General features: G+C 39.1%; 1 protein-coding gene across 1 annotated transcript in view; it reads right to left on the bottom strand.

The window, feature by feature from the left end:
* Slc9c2 (solute carrier family 9 member C2 (putative)) overlaps window positions 1–15,347 on the bottom strand; it is an 86,738-nt gene that overhangs the window by 29,593 nt on the left and 41,798 nt on the right. Inside the window, exons 13-17 of the mRNA XM_004658882.2 lie at window positions 14,341–14,438; window positions 11,772–11,891; window positions 8,818–9,016; window positions 7,428–7,616; window positions 479–628 (exon numbers count right to left, since the gene is read on the bottom strand). Of these exons, the coding sequence (XP_004658939.1) occupies window positions 479–628; window positions 7,428–7,616; window positions 8,818–9,016; window positions 11,772–11,891; window positions 14,341–14,438 (756 nt within the window). The remainder of the gene's footprint in view (window positions 1–478; window positions 629–7,427; window positions 7,617–8,817; window positions 9,017–11,771; window positions 11,892–14,340; window positions 14,439–15,347) is intronic.

Here is a 15,347-nt window from a genome sequence, read left to right as displayed (position 1 = left end):
CTTTCATTTGATTCTCCATTCTTCATGGTAAATCAACAGGAAGAATTCTGTTACATATTGCTGTTTGATTCTGTAAAGGTAAGTAACTGCACACCCTCTTTCCCTCTTCTTAGCTTAAGACCCAACCCTGGAGACAAAGTGTTAACTCTGGCACAAAGCTTTCCCCCAATACCCTACCTTTTTAGAGTGTTTTCCCTACTACGCACTCAGTAAATAAGCCATTTGTGTTCAATTGTGAGGTTAACAAATGAGTTTGATGATAGTATCTGAAATATAAAATTTGGGGCTTTACACTTACTATTCTCTCCAGTACCTTGAATAACATAATAAATGTCTGAACCCCTTCAACTACTGGAATTTTTCTGTCTGGTCAAATTATGTTGAATTGATCTGAAAGAAATATACCAAAGTAGACACCCACATTCGCACACCAAAAAATAAAAAAAAAAAGACCAGTAGACCAGTACTTATTTCTTACCTGATAGATTGAGTCTCGGCTAGAAATTTGCCTTATTAAAAGTTTAGCATCTTCTTGGCTTTTGACATAGCCTTTTGTAATAGTATACATCAAGCTAAGGCTCTTTTTGACCTGCACATCTGCAATATTTATTAGTATTGGTATTATAATCTGGAATAATGAGGAGGGGGAAAAAGAATCATAAATATCATGAAGAAAAGCACCCCCTTGAGCTCAGGTTCTCAAAGTGTCATCTCCAGGCAAGCTATAGTAGTGCCCAGAAACTTGTCAGAATGCAGACTCTGGGCACTGCCCAGCTGAAACAGACACTCTGCATATACCCAGCAGGAGGTATTTTCAAAAGTCCTCCAGCTGATTCTAATACTTGGCTTTGAGATCACTCCCTAAGGAAAGCAAAGCTTCCTGAATAACTGACTGTCGCTTTAGATGGAGTCCATAGCATAGTGCTGCCCCCCTTTCTCTATAATTTGTAATTTTAGGAAACATAATAATAGCTACAAATTTGAATAAACCATCTCTCTGTAGCCCAGCCTCTTCACTTGTGAGATAAGGAACTTAGGGTAACTAAGATCCCTTTTCACTCTAAACTTCTCTAACCTCACGCTGAGGCCAGCTAGTGTAGTGACTCAAGAGATTTCAATGAGGAGGACATGACAAGAGGGAAAGACCTTCCATGCTCCTGGGTAGGTAGAATTAATATTGTGAAAGTGGCAATTCTACCAAAAGCACTATGCAGATTCAACACAATACCAATAAAAATCCCAGCATCACTCTTCACAGAGATAGAAGAAAAAAATCTCAAAATTCATATGGAATGGCAGAAGGCCTCTAATATTAAAAAATATTCGCTGCAAAAGGAACACATCTGGACATATCACCATACTCGATCGAAAGCTATTCTATAAAACCATTGTAACAAAAACAGCATAGCACTAGAATAAAAACAGATGTATAGACCAATGGAATAGAATTGAAGAGCCAGTCCTTAGTTCAAGTAACTGCAGCTACTTGATCTTTGGCAAAGGAGCAATGTGCACTGGAGAAAAGACAGCATCTTCAACAAATGGTGCTGGACAAATTGGAGAGCCACGTGTAGAAGAATGAAACAAGACCCACTCCTTTCACCATGCACAAAAATCAACTCCAGATGGATTAAAAACCTCATTATAAGACCTGAAATTCTTAAGTGACTGGAAGAAAAAAAATTAGGGAACTCTCCACAATATAGCAGTGGGGAAAGACTATCTGAACAATATCCCAATAGCCCACGTAGTTAAACAATCATCCAACCAGTGAGAGCTCATGAAGCCAAAAAGCTTTTGCACAGACAAACATACCATAAACAGAGCCAACAGACCACCCACAGAATGGGAGAAAATCTTTACCAGCTATATCACTGACAGAGGTCTAATATGTAGAATCCACAAAGAACTCAAAAAACTAAGCAATAAAAGAAAAATCAAACAATACCCTCAAAAGAAAAAAATGGGCCAGAGAACTGAATAGGGAATTCTCAAAGGAATAAATACAAATGGCTAATACTCACATAAGAAAGCGTTCAACATTCTTAACCATTAAGGAAATGCAAGTTAAAACAACTATAAAATTCTACCTTACTCCAGCCAGGATGGCAATAGTTAAAAATCAAATGACAATAAATGTTGGCTAGGATGTAGGGAAAGAGGAACCCTCATTCACTGCTGGTAGGAGTGCAAATTTGTAAAAACACTATGGAAATCAATATGGAGACTCCTGAAAAAGATGAAAATAGAGCTACCAACTGATCCAGCCATTCCTCTACTGGGCATCTACCTTAAAGGCTCCACTCTTCACTGTAGGAATATTTGCTCAACCATGTTTAAAGCTGCTCAATTCACAATAGCTAAGAACTGGCCCATTGTTTGACAAGTGGATAATGAAGATGTGGTACATTTACATGAGGTACATTTACACAGTGAAATTCTACTCAGCAGTAAGGAAAAAATGATATAATGAAGTTTGTAGGAAAATGGATGGACTTGGAACAGATCCTACCAAGTGAACTCACACAAGCACAGAAAGACAAATGCTGCATAGTCTCCCTCATCTGTGGTTCCTAACCTGGAATAGTTTGAGATCCAGGTATATCTGACAGGCAACTCAAGGGACAGATAATAGGGATGGGAGAATTTGGGGGCAGAAGAATGAGAGGGTAGGGAGAGATACATAAAACTAAATTCAAAATTAACTGGTACTATAGAAATCTTCCTCCTGGATAGAAGACTAAAAGCTATCACCCTCAATAGGAGTATATGGGAACTGTCTGGTAAGAAGGACTGTGGAGAGGGAAGGATGAAGCCTAACCCTAAAACAGTGGCTTAATAAAAGAATAAGAAAAGGAGGGCTGGAGAGATGGCTTAGTGGTTAAGGCGCTTGCTTGCAAAGCCAAAGGACCCAGGTTCTATTCCCTAGGACCCACATAAGCCAGATGAATAAGGTGGTGCATATGCCTGGAGCTTGTTTTCAGGGCTAGAGGCCCTGGCGTGCCCATTCTCTCTTTCTCTGTCTGCTTCTTTCTTCTTTCTTTCTTTCTTTCTTTCTTGCTTTCTTTCTTTCTTTCTTTCTTTCTCTCTCTCTCTCTCTCTCTCTCTCTCTCTCTCTCTTTCTCTCTCTCTCTCTTTCTCTCTCCCCCTCCCTCCCTCTCTCCCTCTCTCTCTCTCTCTCTCTCTCTCTTATAAAAGAGAAAGAGATTTCAAATACCAGTTCTCTTATTTACCAGCCCATGACCAAGTACTTAATGACTTTGAAGACTCCCATTTCCTCACAATGAAAATGAAGATAATGTGTAAGTACCAGAATTCCAGCGGAGTCATCACACAACAAAAAGGCTTCCTACAGAGGTAGTGCCACCAGAGCCCTGAGGCACCTGATACGGGACTGAGTATCAAGAGAGGCGAAATTGCACAGGAAAATAATCATGGTGAATGAATTAAACAAGCAGAGCAGGGCTGGAGAGAAGTTAAAGGTACTTGCTTGCCAAGCCTTATAGCCCGGATTTGATTTCCTAGGACCCATGTAAAGCCATATGCACAGAGTGACACATGTATCTGGAATTAGTTTACAGTGGCAGAAGGCCCTAGCATGCTCATATTGTCTCTTCTCTCTCCCCACTCTCTCAAAAAAATATATATATATTTTTTAAAAGAAAAGAGCAGATAGTAGTGAGGGTTTTGTGTGTGTGTGGTAAGTGTGATGTATGCATGTGGTATAAGCACATGCATGTACAGATGCATGTGCCCCATGTGCATGAATACAGAGGCCGGAGGAAGACATCAGTTGTCCTCTATCTCAATTCCCACTGGATTCGCTCTCTTTTTCAGTTAGACTGACTGACCAATGGACCCCAGGAATCCTTTGTCTCTGCCCCACTCAGCACGGGGGTGGCATGTAGGTGCTTGTATAGCAAGTGCTCTTTTCCACTGAGCAAAGGGAAAGCAAAGAAGACCTTTGCAAAGCTTTTCCTCCATGATGCATTGGCATCCCTGAGCTGACCCCACAGTAATGATCTCCAGTGTTCTCCAAACTTTCCGGTGCAGATAGGTTTCATTTCAACTTTTAGGGCACTTGTCTCCCAAGGCTAATATGATAGTTCAATTGGATAATATATGTAAAGTGTTTTCCACAGTTCCTAGAAAATAGTAAAGGTTCAATTTAAAAACCATAATAATGGGCTAGAGAGATTGCTTAGTGGTTACGGTGCTTGCCTGTGAAGCCTAAAGACTCATTTAATTCTCTAGGTCCCATGTAAGCCAGGCACACAATGATTCACCACACAAGGTCATACATGTGCACAAGGGGGTACATACATCTGGAGTTCAATTGCAGTGGCTGGAAGCCCTAGAGTGCCAACTCTCTCTCTTTCTTGTACAAAAAAAAGCAGTCTATTGGGCTTGTCTCAAAAATCAATTTTAAAAACCATAATAATATTGATTTATTAAATATACTTCAATGTGATTTTGTTTGCTAGATAGAAGGGTCAGCTGACTCAGAATTGCTGGTACTCTAAATAGATTTTTCATACACAAAAATATACCTTAGATTCTTATTCTATTTTAAATACTTTTCATGAAGTATTACTTCTAAAATAATTATTCTTGCATTCATGTGCACAGACATCTGTATAAAAACTGATTACCTAAACTGGGTGTGGTGGCGCACACCTTTAATCCCAGCACTCAGAAGGCAGAAGTAGGAGGAGCACTGTGAGGTCGAGGCCACCCTGAGACTACATTATGAATTCCAGGTCAGCCTGAGCTAGAGTGAGACCCTACCTTGAAAAAAAATAATTGATTACCTAAGAAAATTCTACATTTCATATCACCTCAGCCTCTCTGACACATCTCATTTCTAAAGTAGTTTATGTTATGTAGAAGCATTTACATGAGCTCGTAGTTGTAAACTCAGTTCAAGGCAAATATTCAATCAAAACCATTTCCTCAAGTAGGTTTAAATATATGACTGTATAATAATTTTTATGGACACTAAATTTGGTAACAGTAATATAAAGAAAAAGGAGGACTGGAGAGAGGGCTTACCAGTTAAGGTGCTTGGCTGCAAAGCCCAAGGACCTAAGTTCCATTCCCCAGCACCTACATAAGCCAGATGCACAAGATGGCACATATGTCTGGAGTTCCTTTGCAGTGGCTGGAGGCCCTGGCACACCCACTCTCTCTCTCTCTCTCTCCTCTCTCTCTCTCTCCCTCTCTCTCTCTCAATCTCTCTCTCTATATATATATATATCGATATACATATACATACATATATATGTACATAATATATGTATGTAGATACATATATATATATTTTTGTTTTCCTCTTTCTCTCTCACACAAATCAATTAATTGAAAGAATTAAGAAAGGAACAAAAAGTCCACAAGGAATTCTGCCTTCGCAGTAACTATTTTTAAAAAAATAAGCATCAAGGGCTGGAGAGATGGCTTAGCGGTTAAGCGCTTGCCTGTGAAGCCTAAGGACCCCGGTTCGAAGCTCGGTTCCCCAGGTCCCACGTTAGCCAGATGCACAAGGGGGCACATGCATCTGGAGTTTGTTTGCAGAGGCTGGAAGCCCTGGCGCGCCCATTCCCTCTCTCTCCATCTGTCTTTCTCTCTGTGTCTGTCGCTCTCAAATAAATAAATTAATTAATTAATTAAAAAAAATAAGCATCAAATTTCTTAGAGAATGAGGACTATGTAAAAGATTCAAATAAGTGCATTTTTCCCCAGTGGCTTATAGTAACACTAAGAGTCTATCATTTCAAGGTATACTAATAGTCCTTTTAGGATTCAAAAAGTAAATAACAAAAACAAAATGGTAGCCATGCATGGTGGCGCAAGCTTTTAATCCCAGCACTCGGGAGGCAGAGGTAGGAGGATCACCATGAGTTCAAGGCCGCCCTTGGACTACATAGTAAATTCCAGGTCAGCCTGGGCTAGAGTGAAACTCTAACTCAAAAAAATGAAAAATAAAATGGTAAGTGAAATCCTCTAAAAATTCCTGACCACATACTTAGATCATGCATCTCCATTAGAAAGAGAAAGGGGGCGTCATAAGATTTGGCACTGAAGATATAAAAATCTACCTTTAGAATTCAAACCACAATCATGAGAAGGAATAGTAAGGAACTGTAAAAGAAATCGGAGGCCACTATTAAATTAAATTCCAAAGATAACATGTTAGGTGAGCATAGGGTTCAGAGAAAATATGCCATAGGTAGCATGCTATATGAGCAGGAGGCTAAGAGAAAATATTTTTCCTCCTACATAGTTCTGGTGACTTGGAACAAATTTTACTGAAGCTTAAAGAACTTATGTCTGAACCACCCTGCTCCCAGCAGCACCTATATTTTCACTCATTTTTCACAAGTATTTATTGAGTATCTTACTATATGCCAGGCAGTTAAAGAGCCATAGATCACATCAGTGACCAAAACAGCAAAACCCACTTATGGAGAGGACATACCTACATAGTCAATAGGTGGCTTAAGTGGAAAGAAGCATAGATGTAATACCGGTGAAAGGAGGATGCAGAGGCTGGACCGCAAAGCTGGAGCAGTGGAGAGTGGGTTTCCATTTTACCTGGTGTGGTTGACTTAAGCAATGACTTGGCATGCAAGACTTAAGCAATGACTTAGAGGTGGCAAGGGAGCAAATCAAGAACATGCTTATTGGAAGAGAATTCCAGAAAGGCATGTTCTTTGCCATATCTCAAAGGGAAGAGCATTAAACCATTTTGTTGGGCTCTGAAAGGCCTAGGCGTGAGGTCTAGTGGAACGTCCTGAGTCCAGCTAAAGTTTGGCGACCTGTCTCTGGCCAGCTAGGACTCAACAAGACGCCTAATGGCTTCTGGCCTGCTACCTCCGCGTGGCAATTGTAATTACCATTTCAATAGTTAAAGTTCACTATTGGCCCTTACCTCTTCCCCCATCCTAAAATCCCCGCCTTCATCCCCAACATGATACAGGCAACTGCTCAGAGTAATAAAGCGAGTTGTTTCTGCATGGAAAAGACTCCCGACTCAGTGTGGTTTGTCTCCGGTGGCCAGGAGAGGTTTCTGAGTCGTCCGACACTCATCATACCCTCAACCCCTAGGGAGGAACCAGCAGGCCTGGTCCTTCCCTCGGCACTACCTGAGCGGGAAGGAGCCCCGCACCATTTAATAAACAATGTATGTAACTATATTTTAAAATATTAAGTCTTAGTCTGGGGATGTAGCTCAGTGGTTAAGGGTACTTGCTTACGATGTTTGCCAAGCTGGATTCACTTCCTCACTACCCCTGTGAAGCCAGATGCAAAATGTGGTTCATACTTCCAGAGTTCATATGCAGTAGCAAAAGGCCCCATTCTCTCCCTCCTTCTCTCTCTCAAATAAAACTATTTAAAGAAAATAAAAATTTAAATTAAAAAAGTCTTACCTTGAAAATGGGAAGAAATCTAATTACTCTTAGATATCCAAATATCACTGTAAACTGAATAAGAGGCAAACTGTTTGGTTTCAGTGTGACAAAGTACAAGCATAAGATATCAATGATCCCAATAACCACAATGACAAAATCCAAAGTATTCCAATATTGTAGAAAATAGCTCCTTTTTAAAATTAGAATCTGTTTAAAACACAAGTGGGAAATATGTCATTTCACAACACCTATATACATTGACACAGGAAGAAGAAATCTTTAAAATTGTCAGCTAAGTCCTCAACTGCAAATGATTTATAGTTCAAAAGTTGAGTTTTAAACAGTTGTTTTTTGTGTATATGTATTGTATGTATGCATGTCTACATGTGGTGGGTGCATGTGTGTGTACATGCAGGTGGAGGCCAGGGAATAATCTAAAGTGTTATTTTCAGATACCCCCCCCCTCTTTTTGTGCTGGCATCCCATTGGCCAAGGTCACTGGTTAGGCCAGACTAGCTGGTCACCATGCCCCAGGAGCCACCTGCCTGTCTCCCATCACTAGGATTATAGGTACACACCATCACACCCAGAATTCACGTGGATTCTAGAGCTTGAACTCAGCTTCTCATGCTTGTGAAGCAAGCACTTTGCCAACTTTTGCCAACTGCACTATCTCCCAAATGCCTTAAATTATTTTTAATCTCCAACATAAAAAATCATTTTTTATTTATGTATGAGAAAGACATATGAGTATGCCAGAGCCTCTTGCTAGTGCAAACAAATTCCATGTGCCACTTTGTGCAACTGGCTTTATGTGGGTACTGGGAATTTGAACCCAGGCTGTGTAAGCAAGTGCCTTTAATCACCGAGCCATCTCCCCAGCCCAAATTTAATGTGATTCAAAATATATGATATGTACTGAAGCTACAACTCCCAAACAAGAATTTTACAAAAATGATGAACAAATTCATTATCATACTACACAATACTATTAATAATAAAGTATGAAAACATTAAAAGATGAATTATCTTCAAGCCATTATATCCTGAGAAGTAGTTCTTATATTATGACAAGGACCTAGCAATTCAATTTATTGTTGTCTATTTATTACTTGAACAACTAGAGAAAATATTTGAAAGAAACATCTATGTCTGGGATTTTCAATGTTCTTTACATGATGCTTGGGAATTTTTCTACTTTTATGATGCTTAGCTAATGTCCAAGACTGACATGTACTGATTTTGTTATTAAAATCATAAACTTCAGAAATTTTACTAGCATTCTAGTATCCTGTGAGCTATAGTAAAAAATTATTTCTGGTATCATTACCACAATAATATGAGAAACATAGATTCAAAATATCTGAATTGTCCTTTTTATACAATATATTCCTATTTTTAACAGTACCTTGAATGTTAATTCTACTATATATAAAAGCATAAAATAGTAGTTTATTGATAGCAATGTTGAAACATTTAATTCTCTTGCCACTGGATTTATATGTATTATCATAGGATAAATATACATTATGGTTACAACATGTGTTGCATATTCATATGCATTTGAAAATACAATGCGATGCACAAAAATCAGAAATTTATGACTCCTGAAAGAAAATAAGAGCAAATAAAAGATCAAATCATTTAAATGTCTAATAAGAACTGAAGTTCAACATGTCTGAACAAATTATTAAAATTAACTTTAAGAAAACTACAAATATTATAAAAATAGAAAAGAAAAAGAAGACACATACTTTATATAAACTATAATAAAAATAAAATATGATTTAATGTATTTCAGGGATAAGAAGGATTATTTATTTATTTAAGTGGGTATGAGAGAGAGGCAGATGGAGAACAAGAGGCCCTCTAGCCACTACAAACGAACTCCAGATACATGTGCCACCTTGGGCATTTGGCTCACATGGGTACTGGGGAATTAAACCCAGGTTCTTAGGCTTTGCAGGTAAGTGCCTTAACCGTTGGGCCATCTCCCCAGCCCAGGCAGGATTTTTGTTGTTGTTGTTTTGGTTTTTTTGTTTTTTGAGGTAGGGATTCACTCTAGTCCAGGCTGACCTGGAATTCACTATGTAGTCTCAGGGTAGCCTCAAACTCCTACCTCTGCCTCCTGAGTGCTGGGATTAAAGGCATGAGCCACCATGCCCAGCTGTATTTTTTTTTTTAATTTTGGTTTATTTCTAGTTATTGGAGAGCAACAGACAGAGAGAGAGAGAATTGGTGCGCTAGGGCCTCCAGCCACTGCAACGGAACTCTAGATGCATGCGCCCCCTTGTGCTAACGTGGGTCCTAGGGAATCGAGCCTTGAACCAGGGTCCTTAGGCTTCACAGGCAAGCGCTTAAATGCTAAGCCATCTCTCCAGCCCTGGATGTGGTGGTGCACATCTTTAATCCAAGAACTTGGAAGGTTGACATAGGAGGATCGCCATGAGTTTGAGGCCAGCCTGAGACAACATAGTGAATTCCAGGTAAGCCTGGGTCTAGAGTGAGACCCTACCTAAAAAAAAAATCAAAAAAATAAGAAATAAGGCTATAGGACTGTTTCAGTTACTTTCACATTGCTGGGATAATTGCTGAATCAAAAGCATTTTATAGGAGGAAAGCATTTATTTCGGGCTTACAAATTCCAGAGGAACACCATTACTGGCAAAAGAAGCTGGTTCACTTCCGTAGATCTGCAGAGAGACACCACCAACAGCCAGCACTACAAGAGTCAGAGCTCCCACTGCTTGTCATACATCTTAAGACTGAGCTGAAGATCCACCCACAGTAACATGTCCTCTAAGCAGGGATCTGCCCGCTGGGGACTCAAGTTGAAAACTCAATCTTAATTTAAAAAAATAAAGTCTGCGGGCTGGAGAGATGGCTTAGCGGTTAAGGTGCTTGCCTGCAAAGCCAAAGGATCACGGTTCAATTCTCCAGGACCCACGTAAGCCAAATGCACAAGGTGGAACATGCATCTGGAGTTTGTTAGGCATGCCCTCTCTCTCTCTCTCTCTCTCTCTCTCTCTCTCTCTTTCTCTCTGCCCTCTTCTCTCTCTCAAATAAATAAATAAATATATTTTCTAAAAAAGTCTGAGTCTATGGAGCCATACATTCAAACAACCACAAGGTCATAGGAAGTGTGCAAAACTTCATAAATCAAAAACAAATACAAACCGGGCATGGTGGCGCATGCCTTTAATCCCAGAATTCGGGAGGCCGAGGTAGGAGGATCGCTGAGAGTTTGAGGCCACCCTGAGACTACATAGTTAATTCCAGGTCAGCCTGGACCAGCGTGAGACCCTACCTCAAAAAAACAAACAACAACAACAACAAAAAACCCAAATACATTTAGAGGAAAATGGGTTATACATTAGCATTCTTTAGATTATAAAATGAAAACTATCATATTCAAGAATTGCAAGGGGGATGGAGAGGTGTCTCCGTGGATAAAGACACTTGCTTACAAAGCCTGCTCATCCAGATTCAATTCCCCAATACCCATTTAAAGGCAGATGCACAAACCAGCGCATATCTGTGGAGTTCTTTGGAATAAGAAGTCATGGAATGCCCATACTCCCTCTCACTGGATCTCTTGAGGTCTTGCTTTCTCACTCTTTCACTCTCTCTTGTTTTTTCACTCTCTTGCTCTCAAATAAATTAGGTCTAAGAAAGCCTTATATTTCCACTGCCATGCCTTCCTGCTACAGCGGACTGGACCCTCTCAAACTATAAACCAAAATAGCACTTCTTCCCTTAAGTTACTTTCTGTCGAGAACTTCATCACAGAAACAAGAAAAGTAACTAATACTCTTGAATACATATCAACTGCTAAGCCATCTCCACAGATACCAGGGGTTTTTAATATTTAATTTATTTATTAAGTGGAAAAGGCATATGGGACTTTTACATAAAGCTTAACACCCACTAATTAGATGTTTCTCATCTTTATTCTATGCTATACCTATATGGATATTACAAGCAACCAAGTACATAAAATGACTCTAAAATGCCATCATTTTCTTTAATGGGGGTGTCAATGAAGCTGCTAAAACACAATGGCAGAAGTCATTACTCTGTTCTTTCACCAATCAGTAAGTCTACCACATTAGTTTCATTTTAATAAAGAAAATCAAGGTAATACACTCTCAAAATGTAGATAGGTTAGCCAGGCATGGTGGCACACGCCTTTAATCCCAGCACTTGGGAGGCAGAGGTAGGAAGATTGCTCTGAGTACAAGGCCACCCTGAGACTACATAGTGATTTCCAAGTCAGCCTGGACTAGAGTGAGACCCTACCTCAAAAAAAAATGTAGGAAGGTTAATATTTTCAAGTATGTTGTTATAAAAGGTCATACTTACCTAGGTGAAATATATAATGCATGTTCTCTATGATATTCCAAGAAAGTCAATATGGCTTTAAACTTTATAATCCAACTTCTAGCTTTTACATAAGTTGAAACATCAGAAATACTCATGAATCTAAAGAAAAATACACATAAGTGTTGTAATAAAAGTGCTTCATTTTTATGCAATATAAGAGGACAGTGTATTAAATATAAATTGAATAATAAATATGGCCTTAGCCCAATGCCTATGTATCCATCCACCTATCAACCATGGTCATATCACAGTAACATTTTTAGCCTGACATTTTTCTAAACCATTTCTAGATCAGCCCTTTGGAGCTCTGAAACCAAGCTTCCTTATGTCATGTATTGTCCAGCCCCAAAGGCAACCTAGGGCCCTAACTTTCCCAAATTAGTCTTAGAGACTTACAGTTTGCCTAAAGAACATACCAGGTGGTTGAAATGTTAATCATCACCCAGCTGGCACCCCCTTCCACTGTCTCACAGCTTTGCCTTAGATCATCAGCTAAGTAACGTTTACCAGAATGGTGACCTGATATTGATCCACGACTAAAACACTGAGATTTTTTTTTCCCACCAGATTGTACTACATCTATCAAACCCATCACTTGGCAGAGCTGAGGAGATGGCTCCGTGACTAAAGGTGCTTGCTGACAAAGCTTGCCAGCCCAGGTTCAGTTCCCCAGCTTCCAAGTAAAACCAGCTGTAAAAAGTGGTACAAGCCGGGCGTGGTGGCGCACGCCTTTAATCCCAGCCCTCGGGAGTAGAGGTAAAAGGATCGCTGAGAGTTCGAGGCCACCCTGAGACTACATAGTTAATTCCAGGTCAGCCTGAACAAGTGTGAGACCCTACCTTGAAAAAAAAAAAAGTGGTACAAGAATTTGGCATTCATCACTGTGGAAGAGGGGATGAAAAGAATATAAAAGCCACAGGGAAGGCATACAGTGAGGCACTGTCCTCCGCACAGGAAAGGGCCGGTGCATTCATGACCCCACAGTGATACTTCTACCAAAGACAGCCCTCAGGGAAATGGGGTAGGGGGAAAGGGAGCAGAATAGGATAACCTAACAAGAACATGGCCAACTTGCAGTATGTTCATATATTAAAGTTTTTGGGCTGGAGAGAAGGCACTTGCCGGCAGTCTAATGGCCCAAGTTTGATTCCCAGGTTCCCACATAAAACCAGATGTACAAAGTGGCACATGCATCTGGAGTTCATTTGCAGTGACTGGGCCCTAGCATGCCTATTTTCTCTGTCTTTCTTCTCTGTCTCTCTGCTTGCAAATAAATAAGCAAAAATATATTCTTTTAAGTTCTTAATAAAAAATTTGCAAAAGAAGCCAGTTGTGGTGGTGTACAACTTTAATCCTAGCATTTGGGAGGCAGAGGTAGGAGGATTGCTGTGAGTTCAAGGCCAACCTGAGATTACACAGTGAATTCCAGGTCAGCCTGGGCTAGAGCGAGATCTTACCTCAAAATATATATATATATATATTACAGAAAGAACTTGATGCAGGGCTGGAGAGATTGCTTAGTAGTTAAGGTGCTTGCCTGCAAAGCCAAAGGATCCAGGTTCAATTTCCCAGGACCCACATACGCCAGATGTACAAGGTGGCACATGCTTCTGGAGTTCGTTTGCAATGGCTAGAGGCCTTGGAACACCTATTCTCTCCCTTTATTTGCCTCTTTATTTCTCTCCTCCTTAAACAAATCTTTTTAAAAAAGAACTTGATGCAAATGAAAAATAAAATGGCACTTAAAGCTAAATAAAAAATAAAATTTTGAAAACAGAATCTAATATTTATTTGCAGTGGCAAGAGATTCTGCTGCACCCATACGCATACATTTACTTACTTATTACTTCTTATGTGTATAATTTCACTTGGCAAAATTGGCCCAAGTGATGACTTTAAAAATATGCTTTTATTAAAGCCTGAAGTTCAATGCCTTCTGTAAAAAAAAATTACACTTTCAGTATATATTTATTTATTTACTTCTTATGCATGAGAAGTAAGTTAGTAAGTAAGTAAATAAATACTAAAAATATTTTTTAAAAAGTCATCACTTGGGCCAATTTTGTCATACTTTGTTCCATCCTTAGAGACCAGTCTAAGAACAGGATAGAGGCTTCTGTTCCTTCTCCTATAACTAAGTGATATAAAGACAAAATAGCAATAAATGTAATTGAAGTTGTATAGGTTCTCATTCATGGATTCCCCCTTATCACCTATCTAATCCTGAACTGTTAGCAAGGTTATAAAACTGCTGGGCAAAGAGAGAGAGGGAGGAGGGTAGTGACTGAGAGCTTGCTCAACATGTTCAAGGCCCTGAGGAGGGAGGGAGGGAAGAAGGGAGGAAGCGAGGGAAGAAAACAAAAAGTGAATCGATGGACAAATGGACTGAGATGGATATAGGTAGCAGAGATGATTGGTTAATCTGAACACTTAATCCTCAGTTTATTTCACATATCCATTCAATTTTGGAAAGATTAATTAAAGAAGGATAATGTCTGTTCATGGGTATCAGCACCAAAATAAAATAATAAAGAAGTATTACACTTACTTTCCATGGATGGGACAATAGCTTTTGGTTGCACCAATTAGTATCCGAGCTGCATCTACGGCAAGGATGCCATCATTACACTGTTTTTCAAAGCTGCTCTAAAATATACAATTTTAAATAAAAATTATAAAGCATCAAAACATAAATGTAATTGGCTCACACCTATAATCCCAACACTTGGGAGGCAAGAGGACGGCCATTAGCTCAAGGCCATCCAGGGCTACATAGTGAGTTCCAGGACAGTCTCCATGAGTAAAACCCTGTCTCACAACAATAGAAGCAGAAACAAAATATAAATGTAACGTATTCTTCTTAATCCTTCCATAATTCATGCTATTCTTACAGAACCATGCATTTGGCCATGGGTTCTGCATCTTTGAATTCACTCATCCACAAATTGAAAATCTTCCAGAAAATAAGTATATCTGTATAAAACATACATGAACATTTTTATTATCATTATTCCCCAAATAATACTATATGAAAACTACATGGTATTTGAATCTACTAAGTATTATGAATAATCTGTGAGTTAAAGTATACAGATAGACATGCAAGACTCTGGTTTCTCTTCAGACCATGTAAATCTGTCACCTTTAGCAGAAAGACATGCATAGGTAGGTTATAAGCAATAAGTATACCATTTATGTAAATTAAGAGCATCTGCAGATTTGGATGTCTATGGTAGAGGAAAGGGAAGAGCCAATAGTCCTGTGGATATCTGAGAATGGCTATATGTGAAAATATGCCATTACAAAAATTCTATAGTAGGAAATAATTTTTACTTAATTTGAGTATCTACTGAATATTTATTTTTATTCAAGTATAGACATGAATATTTTAATAGAAACAAATGTTCTTAGCTTCTAGACAAGTATGCCGCAGATGTTTAGCCCTTATTCATACATGCAATTATTAAAGGATTTACAGCCTGGAAGTAGACCTGGTTCAAGAAAATTATGATTTGCTAATAGGATGAAATATTTGCTGAATCATTTATCCTTTAC

This window comes from Jaculus jaculus, chromosome 1, assembly GCF_020740685.1.
Source record: "Jaculus jaculus isolate mJacJac1 chromosome 1, mJacJac1.mat.Y.cur, whole genome shotgun sequence".
Taxonomy (NCBI): domain Eukaryota; kingdom Metazoa; phylum Chordata; class Mammalia; order Rodentia; family Dipodidae; genus Jaculus; species Jaculus jaculus.
This window is presented reverse-complemented; position numbering and strand designations above follow the sequence as displayed.